The sequence below is a fragment of the Hemiscyllium ocellatum genome, chromosome 15 (assembly GCF_020745735.1).
Source record: "Hemiscyllium ocellatum isolate sHemOce1 chromosome 15, sHemOce1.pat.X.cur, whole genome shotgun sequence".
In the NCBI taxonomy this organism is placed as follows: Eukaryota; Metazoa; Chordata; class Chondrichthyes; order Orectolobiformes; family Hemiscylliidae; genus Hemiscyllium; species Hemiscyllium ocellatum.
In genome coordinates this window covers 59,098,931-59,114,493 of record NC_083415.1, presented here as the reverse complement: position 1 = coordinate 59,114,493, position 15,563 = coordinate 59,098,931, and the positions used below count along the sequence as shown (strand labels likewise).

The following is a 15,563-nucleotide window of genomic DNA, read 5'->3' as shown; positions in this document are numbered from 1 at the left end:
AGTCTGGCTCTATTTCTCAGACCACACCCCCTTGTTCTAGAATCCCCAACCAGTGGAAATAATTTATCTTTATCTACCATGGCTTTGCCTCTTAATCTCTTGAAGACTTCAATCAGATCACCCCTTAATCTTCTAAATTCTAGAGAAAAAAGGCTTCATATAGGATGGATGTGGAAGCTTTAGAGAGGGCGCAGAGTAGATTTCCCAGGATGCTGCCAGGACTGGAGGACATGTCTTATGAAGAAAGGTTGGGGGAGCTAAGAGTTTTCTCGTTGAAGCAAAGAACGATGAGAGGTGAATTGATAGAGGTGTACAAGATGATGAGAGGCATAGATAGAGTGGATAGCCAGGGTGGAAATGGTGATCATGAGGGGGCATAATTTTAAGGTGAATGGAGGAAGGTTTATGGAAGATGTCAGAGGTAGGTTCTTTACACAGAGGGTGGTGGGTATGTGGAATGCACTGCCAGTAGTGGTAGTAGAGTCAGATATGTTTGGGGCTGAAAATGTGTTGCGGGAAAAGCACAGCAGGTCAGGCAGCATCCAAGGAACAGGAAATTCGACGTTTCGGGCATTAGCCCTTCTTCAGGAATGATATGTTTGGGACATTTAAGCGACTCTTGGATAGGCACATGGAAGATAGTACAATGAAGGATATGTAGGTTAGCTTGACCGTAGAGTAGGATAAAAGGCAGGCACAACATCGAGGGCCAAAGGGCCTGTCCTATGTTATATTGTTCTAAGTTCAATGTAACCTCTCCTCATAACCTCTGAAGTCCAGGTATCATTTTTGTTAACCTATATTCTACTTCCTTCAAGGCCAGTGTATCCTTCCAAAGTTGTGGTGCCCAGATCTGCTCACAGTACTCCACGGGATAGAGCAAGAAACCATAGAGAGGACATCAGATCACAAAAGAGCACTATAGTTATACCATTCCAGCTCAACCAGAGGCCATGTCCTTGAAATGATTAATATCGGAACGAGGGAGTAGAGAGAGTGGTGGAACTGTGGTCTAACCTCCCACAGGCTTGGCACCATGTGTTGGAATACTGTCCCAGTGTGTTTGAAACCGGCTTGTGGGTCAGTGAAGATGGGGTGCGGGGGTGGTGTAGAGATTTGGAGGAAATTAAAATCTGGCTGTTTGGATGACTCGGGGTTTATGCAAGGAAGACTAAGTAGAATTGCAGTGGAATTATTCAGTCTGGAGGCAACAGATTACTGAATAAAAAATTCAGTAACAGAGGAGCTGAATTAATGGTCTGAACCCTCCAGGTATGTACCTGTGGGATTGCTGTTCCTGCTATGTCATTCTTCCAGCCTGACTGATGCCATATTTCCTCTTGGCTCTATGGAAATGCAGAATGAACCGTAAATGAGAATCCTTCCTCGGGGCATTAGGGAAACCAAACACACGAATCTCACAGCACCCCGGTTCATAATCGGTTGAAATAGCCATGCACCAGTCGGCTGTGAGCAATTGCAAAGTCATTTAACTCCACAAGCACAAGGGAGGGGACAGCCACAAGACTAGCCTCTGCACAGAGGCTTGTGGCTGGAGAGGGCATGTGGAGTAGGTATACAGGAGCATGGAAGGCCCTGGTGTCCCTGGGAATGTTTGGGAGGGTAGGGGGAGATGTAGCAGAATGAATCATTCAAGGTAAGAGAACAAGGGGCCAAAAGGCCTCTTATTCCGTTCTGCCTGCAGGACTTTCGGTTCATCTGTATCTTAAATGCCCTCACTGAGATTGCTCTTTTTGGATGTTCCTGATGACTGGGGAGTCCAGAACAAGGAGTCACAGTTTAAGGATGCTAGGCAGACCATCTAGGACTGAGATGAGGAGAAATTTCTTCATCCCGAGCGTGGTGGCCTTCCGGAATTCTCTGCCACAGAAAGCAGTTGAAGCCAAAATATTGAAAGTTTTCAATAAGTTAGATATTGTTCTCAGGACTAAAGGGATCAAAGGGTTTGAAGAGAAAGTGGGAACAGAAGACTGAGTTGGATGCTCAGCCATGGTCACATTGAATGGGGGCTAGGTTCGAAGGGCTGAATGGCCTCCTCCCGCTCCTATTTTCTATGTTTTATAATGCATAGAAGAAAGGGTAAGCTGAATCCACCTTACAGAGTGGCAACTGTAATACTAGAGATGAATATGAAGATTTTATAAAGAATGAATGCAAAACCGTGTTGTTTTTTTCCACAATAAAGAAAATGTCCCTCACTCTTCTGTAACCATCAATGGCTGCCAACCGCAAGGCTTGGCCGAGTACATTTAGCACTCCCGGAAAAGCTGCTCTTCATAAATAATGATGGTGCACTGAATAAAATAAAGCAATTGTAATGCTAAATGCCCACAAGTGAAAATTAATTTTGAAGACTCCCTGTGTCCAACTTTGTGTCTCAGTTCTTGGGTTAATGGCAATGGAAGTGGGGAGGAAGGTTGTTATGGAGCCTTTGTGTTTGAACAGAAGGGTTTTATAATAGGCCACACTACAGGAATTGTGAATTTTAATTGGAATGGGAAAGTGGGAAAGCGAGAAAGTCAAATCTCTGAGTTTGGGAAGCCTGCAGTTGACACACTGTCCGAGATATTGAGCTTCATGTTATCAGAAAGATATTGAGAGTTTTTGAGGACACAACACAGAGTTACGAAGAGGTTGCCTGGGATGAAGAAGTAAATTGGGCCAATACTGCGTGGCAATATAGTAGAAGCAACTAAAATAACGAAATTAGTTGATTGGTGCACATTGCTTCTGATTGTTGAGTAGACTTCATCAAAGGAGGTGATGGACAGGTGATGAAAGGCAATTGAGAGAGAGAAGAGAAACAAAGGGGCAAAATTTTAAAGTGGAAGGCAGGAAGTTAGAGGAGATTTGAGGAAAAAAACTTTTCACTCAGAGGATGATGGGAATCTGGAATGCACTGCCCGGGCGGGTAGTTGAGGAAACCTCACAATTTTAAAAAGTATTTGAGATGAGCACTTGAGGTGTCTTAAAATTCAGGGCTATGGGCCCAGTGCTGGGAAGTGGGACTAGTGAAGGTGGCAGTGTAACTTTGGCGGTACAGACTCCCCGGCTGGAGGGACGCTGTGGTACTACATCATTCTATGTTTCTTCACATGCAGAGAGATCAGTGTGACCATGGAGCTCAGGCTAAGGTTCATGGTCCAGTTGAACATTGCATAAAAGGCAGTGATTTTTAATGCTCATTATGATTGTGTGTGTGTGTGTGTGTGTGTGTGTGTGTGTGTAAATGTGTGTGTTTGTGCGAGAGTGTGAATGTGTGTGTGTGTGAAAATGTGCATGTGTGTGTTAGTGTAAAAGTGTGTGTGTGAGTGTGAGTGAGTGAGTGAGCGTTTTCGAGTTTTTAATGAAGGAGAAAATCCCCAGCCTGTTTCCTTACACAGTTAAACAGAAGAGGCAGTGGTGTGTGCAATAGTAGGCACTACGCACACGGAGTGGCCTTGATGTCTCTTTGCCCCTCTCTCTTTATTGTGCAGATCAAATAGCTTGTTAATATTTTTTGGTTTCCAGACCAACTCCATGGCGGGCTGCGGAGATTTGTGCATGACCCAAATGAGAGGGGATCAGCAGCAGCAGCAGCAGCAGCGCTATGGGGTACGATCCTACCTGCACTTATTCTATGAGGACTGCACTGGCTCAATGCTGGAGGATGATGAACCGGATGAGCTGAACAGGCAGCGCTCCTCCAGTGGCTGGCGGTCAGCCCTCTGGAAGGTAAGATGCTTCATTAGAATGTGCTCCATCTGACCCCAATATAGCATCATCAACAATTTGCCTTTAAAACAGGGAAACACCCCCCAGGGTACGTCCACATCCAAGTGATGCATCGTCGGAGATCCTAGAAGGGCCCATCAAAAGCGTGCTCAGAGAGATAGATTTGACAGAGCCTGTCAAAGGAGAAGAGTGATAAGCAGCAACGCAAAAAGGCTTCGGAAAGAATTCCAAGACTTAGACCCTGGGTGAAAGCACAACCGATGTTGGTGGAGTAGTTGAACTCAAATGTGCAAGCAACCTGAGTTAAGGTGCTCCTTAAAACATACATCTTTGTCCAAGTTAGTGACTTCTGTGGCCTGGTGCTTTGATACAGCTAACTCTTAATGGTGCCACATTCAACCAAGCTGTTGTCATCATTGTACAAACATTGTTACTGTTTCAGTTCCCTTCTAGGATTGAGACACAGGCACACATGCACACAGGCGGATATACACACACTTACTTAGAGGCTGACACGTTCACACACGCATAGGCAGATACACATTAACACAGTTGGCAGACATACACAGGCAGATACAGAATAATACAGGCAGGTAGACACACGCAGAAACACATACATGGGCAGATACACATTAGCACAGCGAACAGATACACATTAACACAGGCAGGCAGACACACAGAGGCAGACTCACATTAACACAGGCAGACAGACACACAAAGGCAGATACACAATAACACAGGCAGGCAGACACAGGCAGATATACATTCACACAGGCAGACGGACACACATAGAAACATACACACACCAGATACACATTAACACAGGCAGGCTGTCTCACACAGAAACACACACACACAGGCAGATACACATTAACACAGGAAGGCAGACACACACAGGCAGATACACATTAACACAGGCAGATAGACACTCACAAAAATACACACACACAGGCAGATTCACATTAACACAGGCAGGCAGCCACAACAGAAATACACACACACAGGCAGATACACATTAACACAGGCAGACAGACACACAGAAACACATACACAGGCAGATACACATTGAAACAGGCAGGCAGATACACACAGAAACACACACTTACAGGCAGATATACAATAACACAGGCAGGCAGACACACATGCACAGGCAGATACACATTAACATGGGCAGTCAGACACACACACACAAACACACACCAAGGGAGATACACATTAACACAGGCAGGCAGACACCGAAATACACACACTCAGGCAGATACACATTAACATGGGCAGGTAGACACATACAGAAACACACACAGGCAGATACACATTAATATAGGTAGGCAGACACACATGCACAGGCGGATACACATTAACACAGGCAGACAGACACACATAGAAACATACACACACATCAGATACACATTAACACAGGAAGGCAGACACACAGAAATACACACATAGGCAGATACACATTAACACAGGCAGGCAGCCACACACAGAAATACACACACACAGGCAGATTCACATTAACACAGGCAGGCGGACACACTCACAGAAATACACACACACAGGCAGATACACATTAACACAGACAGGCAGCCACACACAGAAATACACACACACAGGCAGATACATATTAACTCAGGCAGATAGACACTGGTGAAGTCCACATTGATGCCCTGAGGTTGAAGTGTTCCGAGGCAGAAGATGAGACGTTCTTCTTTCAGGCATCGGGTGGTGAGGGAGCGGCGGTGAAGGAGGCCCAGGACCTCCATGTCCTCAGCAGAGTGGGAGGGGGAGTTGAAATGTTGAGCAACAGGGAGGTGGGTTGATTAATGCGGGTGTCCCAGAGATGTTACCTAAAGCGCTCTGCTAGGAGGCGTCCAGTCTCCCCAATGTAGAGGAGACCGCATCAGGAGCAACGGAAACAATAAATGACATTGTGGATGTGCAGGTAAAACTCTGATGGATGTAGAAGGCTCCTTTGGGGCCTTGGATGGAGGTGAGGGAGGAGGTGTGGGCGCAAGTTTTGCAATTCCAGTGGTGACAAGGGAGGGTGCCAGGATGGGAGGGTGGGTTGTTGTGGGGGCGTGGACCTGACCAGGTAGTCACGGAGGGAACGGTCTTTGCGGGAAATATATCCCTGGTGGTGGGGTCTGTTTGGAGGTGGTGGAAATGTTGGCAGATGATGTGGTTTATGCGAAGGTTGGTAGGGTGGAAGGTGAGCACCAGGGGCGTTCTGTCCTTGTTATGGTTGGAGGGATGGGGTTTGAGAGCGGAGGGTTAGGATGTGGACGAGATGCATTGGAGGGCATCTTTAACCACGTGGGAAGAGAAATTGTGATCTCTAAAGAAGGAGTCCATCTGGTGTGTTCTGTGGTGGAACTGCTCCTCCTGGGAGCAGATACGGCGGAGGCAGAGGAATTGGGAATACAGGATGGCATTTTGCAGGAGGTAGAGTGGGAAGAGGTGTATAATCCAGTTAGCTGTGGGAGTCAGTGGGTTTGTAAAACCTGATTTTGCCTGTGCACCAGCTGAGGTGTGAATTGTGAGAGCAGACTGAGATTCAGGTCTACCCAGGAGCCCCTAAAAGAGTCAAAAGACTCCCTTACTTGAATTATTGCACAAACACTAGCAACCTTTCTTTGGTGGATTTAGGATCTCACCTAGGCCCCTCAACAGCATGTGCCTTTTTGGAACTATTATACATCTGCACTAAACTCTAGTTCGCAAACCATGACCAAACTATTTCTTCCTCACAATAGATTAGCATTATAACATTTTAGAGTAGCTTGTTTTATCCACTGTGTTTTTCTAATTCTGGCCTCATTGGTATCAGTGACTTTGATCACTCCTCCATTGGTAGTAAGCTGTCTGAGTCCACTGCTAGAACTACCTCCCCAAACCTCTCTGCCTTGCTGTCCTCTACTTTAGAATCTCCTTTAAATCAATCTTGTGGTCACCTCCTTTAATAACTCACTTGATCCCTGCAGCGATTGGAATGAGAGCCAGGTGGATCTCTGAGTTTGGGATCCCTAATTGGCCCCAGTGAGATGCACCTGGCTAACCTGGTTCCAATCGCTACAATATCGTTGTGCCAAAGCCTGCCTGCTGGTATTTGCTTTTGTGAAGTGCCTGGCAATGTTTATTAAACTAAAGTTGGTATGTTGAAGCAGAGAGTGGGAGGTGATGGCCAAGTGATAATGTTATTGGGCGAGTAATTCAGAACCCCAGAAAATGTTCAGGGCGCATTGGTTCATTAAAAAACAGTGAAACATGAATTCACTTTTTAAAACACAAACTGCAGTTAAGAGTCTAATGGTGCCCAAGGAATCATTTATCAGGGAAAAACCCATCTGGTTCAATTAAAGCCCTTTAGGGAAGGTAATCTGAAGTTCTTACCTGGTCTGACCTTTTTCTTTCATTCATTTATGCCACAGGCTGGGCCAGCATTTGTTGCCTGTCCCTAGTTGCCCCTTGAGAAGGTGGTGTTGAGCTGCCATCTTGAACCGCTGCAGTTCACAGCTCATCCTCAATGCCATCAGGGAGGGAATTCCAGGATTCAGACCCAGCGACAGTGAAGGAACGACAATATATTTCCAAGTCAGGATGACGAGTGGCTTGGATGAGAACTTGATCTACATGTGACTCCAGACCTACAGCAGTACAGCTGAATCTTAAATGCCCTCTGGGCAATTTGGGATGGTAAACAACGCAACCATCAATTCCTGTTGACAGAATGTCAGGAAAATGTGATTGTTATTTACTATTCCTACTCAGTTTTGCTCCTGATGTACTAAACTGAGCTGTCTCTCAGTCAGTTCTATTTTAGAACACTGTAGACATTGCCTGTTAAATATTACATCAGCACAATTTATCTGACAAATTATCTCAGGCAACAAAACATGATGTGAAAATACAAATGGCTGTGCACAAACACACAGCGTTTATCATTCCAGGAAATGGTCATGAATCTGGATAATTTCGTCTCTAAATAACTTATTGCTGGTTCAATGAGTCTGTCAGATTCTAGGGGTTTGGGTGCTTTACTTCTATAGCCAGGTTTGCTATCCAAAGGGGTAATTTCCTTCCCATCTTTGTTCCCACTCATTGAGTCAATTTCCAGACCTGTGTTGAGTGTGGCTCTGCTTAGATTAAACCCATTCTCTGCAGAACCATCACAAAGGGTCATTCGTGTCCTGAGTTGAGTGAGTCTGTGCATGTGTGTGTGTGTGTGTGTGTGTGTGTGTGTGTGTATTCATTGTCATAGAATCATAGAGATCTATAGCCTAGTGTGTGTATGTTCATTATCATAGAATCATAGAGATCTACAGCCTTTCAGCCCATCACATCTGTGCCAGTCAAAAACAGCCATTTAACTATTCCAATCCCATTTTCCAGCTTTTGCCTATAACCTTGGGTACCTTGGCATCCCAAGTGCATATCTAAATGTTTCTTAAATGTAATGAGGCGTTCTGCCTCTACCACTCTGACCAGCATTGAGTTCCAGTTTCCCACCACCCTCTGGGTGAATTGGTTTTTCCTCACATGTTCTCTAAACCACTTGCCCCTTCCCTTAAATCTATGGCGCCGGTCATTGATAACTCCACCAAAGGGGAAGTTACTTCCTGTCTGCCCTATCCCTGCCCCTAGTAATTTTATACATCTCGATCATGTCTCCTCTCAGCTTCCTCTGCTCAAGGGAAAACAACCCCAGACTGTCAAATCTCTCTACATTGCCTGGTCTGGAGAGTTTCAGTAATGTACTGGGAATTCTCCTCTGTACTCTCTCCAATACTATTCAAATCTTTCCTCCAAATACTTTCTTCTGAACATGGGCCTCATTGTTAATCTAAGCCAGTCTGTTCATATGTGTAAGTGCTATTTGCAGAAGTTTGTGTAAGTACACATATGAGAGTGTGAATGTGCAAATGTATGTGTGTGTGTTCATGTGAGTTTATACACAAGCGTGGGCATGTGAGAATTCATGCATGTTGTACACCAGAAAGCCAGGGTGAAAAACAATAATCCGGAGTAAGTATAAGCATTTACTTACAAATGTAGACATTACAAACATTTCAAATCCAGCTAGCTTAATTTCAAACCATTCCTTTATGTATGTTTTATAATCAGTCTATTCACTGACATTATTAAACACATCTGCGTAGGTTTGGACTTGAATCGGGTCTCTGAGTTCAAAGGTAGGAACATTACCACTGCACCCACAAGAGTTCCCAATTTTCCTTATATAAAAGTACAAGTCAATCCTCTGTTAATGCTCACTTCCTACAGACAATCAAACACAGTCAAAATATAATAATGAGAGAATGTGCGTGTATGAGTCAATGTTTTTGATTAAGTCTGAATCTTGATTGTGAGTGGCATTTTTTGTTATTCATTCACATTGGATGTTGCCAGTCAAACCTAATTTGCCCAGAAGGCATTTGAGAGTTAACCCCAGTGCTGTGGGTCTGGAGTCACATGTAGGCCAGACCAGGTAAAGGTGGCAAATTTCCTTCCTTTAGGGACATTAGTGAATCAGATGGGTTTTTCTGTCAATCAAATGATCATCTCTAGATTTTTAATCCCAGATTTTTATTGAATTCAAATTCCATCCTCTGCCCTGTTGGGATTTGAACCTGGGTCCAGTGAATATTACTTGGATCTTTGCATTAATAATCCAGTGATAATATCATTAAGCCATTGCTTCCCCACCTGAAGGTGATGAGGGTCTCACCTGTTGATTAGAGAGTCAGCAATAGCCTTTTGAGAAGTCTCAGGCACTTTGACAGAGCAGTGACTGATGAAGGGCTTATGCTCGAAACGTCGAATTCTCTATTCCTGAGATGCTGCCTGGCCTGCTGTGCTTTGACCAGCAACACATTTGCAGCAGTGACTGACTTACCCCTGGTCGACAGGGCCTTGGGGTCAAAGTTCCACCAATTGAGAACTGACCAAATCAGAGGCTGGAATATTCAATGGCAGCATCACCAGGAAAGTGCTGCTGTTAACAAACCGAGCTCAGGCATAGGAGCCAGGTTAAAACCAGGCCACAGCTGACAGTGATGGCAGAATGGGATGTAACGGGTTGCGTTGCAGTGGTGAGGGGTGATCAAGGAGTGGTTGGAAGCAACAGCAAGGGAAAGGAATCAGCATGGCTCCCCCATTCTCTCGATAGGCCTGTGGTCAAGGAACCAAATCCACCCCCCCCCCCCACAACACCCTGATAGTCTGCAAACAACCCCACAGGGGTTTCTTCTTCAGGCTTCCCGCATGGTGAGGCATCTGGCCCACTGCAGGATTAGAGACAAAAAAACTGCAGATGCTGGGATCCAAAGTAGACAGGCCTGAGGCTGGAGGGACACAGCGAGCCAGGCAGCATCAGGAGGTGTCGTGGTGGGATTGGACTTTACGTGGGTATTAATGAAGTGCACTTAAGGTCCACAATTAATGACGCGGTGGGCAAGCCATCCACAAGTCTTCCCATTGTTGTAACCACTTTCCCCCAGATACCAACTGCATCATGGGGGAGGTCACTCAATGGGTATCTTTCTTTGTGTGATTCTAATTGCTACCTGTTGAGATTGCAGGAGTTAAAGGAACTCACATAGCCGCTGCGATGTCCTTTACTGGCAGAATCGAGAACAAGGAAGTCATCATTTACAAATGATCAGTTACCCATATAAGACAGAAATTCGGAAGCTTTTGTTTCTCAAAGAGGGTTATGGTTTTTGGAATTCCCTTCCTTGAGAGGTAGAAACTTTAAATCTTTTTAAAGCAGAAGTAGATAAATTCTTGATGGCCAAGGGGATGAAAGATTATCAGGGATATTCAGGAATATGGAGTTGAGACTAAAATCCGATCTTAGTAAATAGAGGAGGCTGGAGGCACTAAGTAGCCTACCCCTGCTCAATGTTTGTGTTTATTGCGGAGAGATTTGTATCGACATTTCCTAAATGACATCCCGATGCCTTTTAAATATCGTAATTGTACCAACCTCCACCACTCCCTCTGGCAGCTCATTCCATACACGCACCACCCTCTGCATGAAAAAGTTGTGCTTTAGGTCCCTTTTAAGTCTTTTCCCTTTCACCTTAAAGCTCTAGTTTTTGACTGCCCCACCCAGGGAAAAAGACCTTGTCTATTCACCCTCCCTATGTCCCCAGATTTTATAAATCTCTATAAGGTTACCCGTCAGCCTCTGATGCTCTAGGGAAAACAGCCCCAGTCTATTCAGCCTCTCCCTATTGCTCAAAACCTCCAACTCTGCCAATATCCCTGTAAATGTTTTCTGAACCCTTTCAAGTTTCACAACAATCTTCCGATAGGAAGGAGATCAGAATTGCATGCAGTATTCCAGTAGCGGCCGAACCAATGTCCTATAGAGCTGCAACATGATTCCAAACTGCTATACTCAATAATCTGACCAATAAAGTCAAGTATACCAAATGTCTTCTTCACTATCCTATCTACCTGCAACTCTACTTTCAAGAAATTATGACCCTGCACTCTATGGTCTCTTTGTTCAGCAACACTCCCCAGGACCTTACAATTCACTCTGAAAATTGACCATCTACCACCACCGTCTGTCTTCTACCTTCGAGCCAGTTCTGCATACGAGTGGCTAGTTCTCCCTGTATTCCATGTGAAGTAATGTTGCAAACTAGTCTACAATGAGGAACCTTGTCAAATGCCTTACTGAAGTCCATATAGATTACGTCCACTGCTCATTAATCCTCTTTGTTACTTCTTCAAAAAGTTCAATCAAGTTTGTGAGACACAATTTCCCACGCACAAGCCATGTTGACTATCCCTAATCAGTCCTTGCTTTTCCAAATAAATGTACATCCTGTCCCTCAGGATTCCCTCCAACAACTTGCCTACCACTGACGTCAGGCTCACTGATCTGTAGTTCCCTGGCTTGTCCTGACCACCCTTCTTAAACAGTGGCACCACGTTTGCCAGCCTCCAGTCTTCCGGCACCTTACCTGTGACTATTGATGATACAAATATCTCAGCAAGGGGCCCAACAATCACTTACCTAGCTTCCCACTGAGTTCTTGGGTACACCTGATCAGGTCCCAGGGATTTGACCATCTTTATGCCATCCAGCACCTCCTCCGCTGTAATATGGACATTTTTGAAGATGTTGCTATTTATTTCCCCACGTTCTCTGTCTTCCATTTCCTTCTCCACAATTAATGCTGATGCAAAATACTCATTTAGTATCTCCCCCATTTCCTGCGAATCTATATGTAGGCTGCCTTGCTGACCTTTAAGGAGTCCTATTCTCTCCCTTCTTACCTTTTTGTCCTTTAATGTATTTGTAGAATCCCTTTGGATTCTCCGTAACCCTATTTGCCAAAACTATCTCATGTCCTTTTTTGCTCTCCTGATTTCCCTTAAGCATACTCCTACTGCCTTTATACTCTCTTAGAGAATCTCTCAATCTCTGCTGTCTATACCTAACAGATGCTTCCTCCTTATTCTTGACCAAAACCTCTACTTTTGGCATCATCCAGCATTCCCTACACCTACCAGCCTTGCCCTTCACCCTATCAAGAACATACTATCTCTGGACTATCATTGTCTTATTTTTGAAGGCTTCCCATTTTCAGCCATCCCTTTACCTGTGAACATCTGCCCCAATCAACTTTTGAAAGTTCTTGCCAAATACCATCAAAATTGGCCTTCCTCAAATTTAGAACTTTATCGTCTAGAATTTTCACTATTTTAAAGCTAATAGAATTATGGTCACTGCCCACTAAGTGCTAGTCTAGACTAGCACTAGCACTAATCTAGACTAAGTGCTCTCCAGTTGACTTCTCAGTCACCTGCCTTGCCTTATTTTCCAACAGTAGGTAAAGTTTTGCACCTTCTCTAGTTGCTACATCCACATAATGAATCAGAAAATTTTCTTGTACACACTGAACAAATTCCTCTCCATCAAAACCCTTAACAGTCCCAATCTATGTTTGGAAAGTTAAAATCCCTACCATAACCACCCTATTTTCCTTACAGATAATGGAGATCTCCTTACAAATTTGCTTCTGAATTTTCCTCTGACTATTGATGGGTCTATAGTACAATCTCAATAAGGTGTTCATCCCTTTCTTATTTCTCAGTTCCACCCAAATAGCATCCTTGAACTTATTCCCATGAATATCCTCCCTAAATACTGATGTAATGTTATCCTTAATCTAAAACACCATGCCTCCTCCCCTTACTTGCCCTCCTTTTCGATTTTTCTAATAGCTCCAAACCCTGGAACATTAAGCTGCCAGTCCGGTCCATTCCTGAGCCATGTCTCTGTAATTGCTATGATCTCCCAGTCCCATGTTTCAAACTATGCCCTCCGTTCATCTGCCTTACCTGTTAGGCTTCTTGCATTGGAATAAATGCGGTTTAATTTATCAGTGCTGTTTTGATCTCTACTTAGTTCCCTCCTGCCCTGTCTGTTTGACTTACTCTTTCTCATTAACAGTCTCAGACTGATATCTTTCCTCAATATCTCCCTGGCTCCCATCACGCCCACCCCTCTTACTAGTTTAAATCCTCCTGAGCAGCTCTAGTAAATCTCCCTGCCTGTATATTAGCCCCCTTCCAATTCAGGTGCAATCCATCCTTCTTTTGTAGGTCACTTCTACCCCAGACGATATTCCAATGATCCAAAAATGTGAATCCTTCTCCCCATCACCAGCTTCTCAGCCTTGCATTCATCTGCTCTATCCTCCTATTTCTACCCTCACCAGGGAGTCGCACTAATTCCTGGACTCCGAATCGGAGAGCAAGGACAGTTAAGAGTGCTAAGTCAAATGATGTCTTAACTGATGCCTTCTGGTCACGCATTCATTGTTTGCGCTTTTAAAGATGAAAGGACCATTAAATCATTCACATAATGGGATGTGTCAGCTTGCAGCTCGGCTGCTAGGCAACGTCATGGAAATAGAGCTTTCTAGATCTGTTGCGGGGGGAAGGGAAGAGACAGGGTCCAGCCTCTGGGTAGTGGGGGAAGGGTGGCGGCAAAGACAGTGGAGGATGGGGAGATGGGAAGGTGTGTCTGCTTATAATTTGGTGAAGCCATTTGCAATCGCTGGCAACAGATCCAAGGGCAAAAGAGCATTTGACAGGGTGAGCTTCACTTGTGAACGGCCCTCAGTTCCAGACGCACAGTGTTCCACGATGACTCATCTCATTGAGGAGATGGTACTTGCAATGAATTAAAATGCAGCTCAGAGTCCAAAAGACGCCGTTACTACAAATTGCTGACATTAGTCAGGCAGCTGTACGACAACAAAGTGCTTTTATCTGGCAGATATAATTTAGTGGAACTTTCCTGGGCATTCTGCAGGGACAGTTGTTAAAGGAAATTTGATATCAAGTCCTAAGACAAAGTCCTAAGTCTAGAATTCTTGTAGAATTCCTGGAGAATGGAGGGAGATTTGTCTATTCCTGGAGGGTTCTTCAGTTGGCCTCCTGCCTCCTGACCTACATATGACTCCAGACACACAGCAATGTGATTGACTCTCTATTGTTATCTGAAATGGCCTGACAAGTCACTTAGCTCAAGGACAACTAGGGATGGACAATAAATGCTGGTCTTTCTAAACAGACCCATGCGCTGTGAAAGAATAAAAGAAAAAAATAGCATGAGTGGTTTAGACAAGTAAATCGAAACAAAAACTGTTGCCATTGGCAGCAAAATGGAGAAGCAGAGGATATCATTTAAGGGGACTGGGAAAAGAAGCAATGGTGAGTTTATACAGCAAATTGTTTGGGTCTGGAATGCAGTGCCTCATAGTGCAGTGGAGAGAGGTTCCATTGGCACTTTCAGACACGAATTGGATACTTATCCAAAGAGAAAATAAGGCTTTCAGAATTTTGAGGAAATAATGGAATAGGCAAAGCAACTCTGACAGAGAACAGGTAGGGACAGGATGGGCCAAATGGCCTCCTGTGCTGAAATCATTCCATGATTCCATGTCTGATATAATGACTGTCATTTTTGCTGGACCTGGAAACTTGAGCAACATTGAGGACATGTAGTTAAACTCTATGACTAGTGTACAAGACACAAGAGATGGCTAATGGTATCCTCCATGAATCTTGAAACATTAACTCTGTTTCTGTCTCCACAGATGCTGCCGGTTCTCAGATTTTCACCTACATTCTCTGTGGATATTTTATATGGCTGTAGACTTTTCTGTTTATCTTCAGCATTCATTTCACTTCCTCCTTCTGTATCTTGCTGTTTCTCTTCACAGTGGCCCAATGATGAAATGTGTGAGTGGAATTAAACGAGTGGACACATGAGTGGATTAGCTGCAGCTATGGTAGAGGGCTTTCACTGCAGCTATGAATTATGGGATAGCCTGCCTCCATTCAATCAAACCCCTTGCAGCATGGGTATCATAATACACAATTGCCATATGCTCGATTGACATGATGCAGGCAGCACATACACTCCTTGCACTTTCTCATCACATAGGACCATAAGATTTAGGAGCAGAATTAGGCCAATCAGCCCATCGCTTCTGCTCCATCATTCGATCATGGCTGATATATTTTTCAACTCTGCCTTCTTCCTATAACCCTTGGTCCCCTTACTAATGAAAAATATATCTTTCTCTGTCTTAAATACACTCAATGACTTGGCTTCCACAGCTCTCTGTAGCAATGAATTCCACAGAATAACCATAGGTTTAGGGTGAGAGGGGAAAGATGTAAAAGAGACCTAAGAGGTGACTTTTTCAAACAAAGGGTGGTACGTGTATGGAATGAGCTGCCAGAGGATGTGGTGGAGGCTGGTACAATTGCAACATTTAAAAGGCATTTGGGTG

General features: G+C 44.3%; 1 protein-coding gene across 2 annotated transcripts in view; it reads left to right on the top strand.

Annotated features, from left to right (window-relative positions):
• Nucleotides 1-15,563, top strand: part of LOC132823002 (neurensin-1-like) — a 49,552-nt gene that overhangs the window by 18,473 nt on the left and 15,516 nt on the right. For both annotated transcript variants that reach the window (XM_060836526.1, XM_060836525.1), the window contains exon 2: nucleotides 3,532-3,735. In XM_060836526.1, coding sequence (XP_060692509.1) covers nucleotides 3,541-3,735 — 195 coding nt within the window. In that variant the 5' untranslated portion in view covers nucleotides 3,532-3,540. The remainder of the gene's footprint in view (nucleotides 1-3,531; nucleotides 3,736-15,563) is intronic.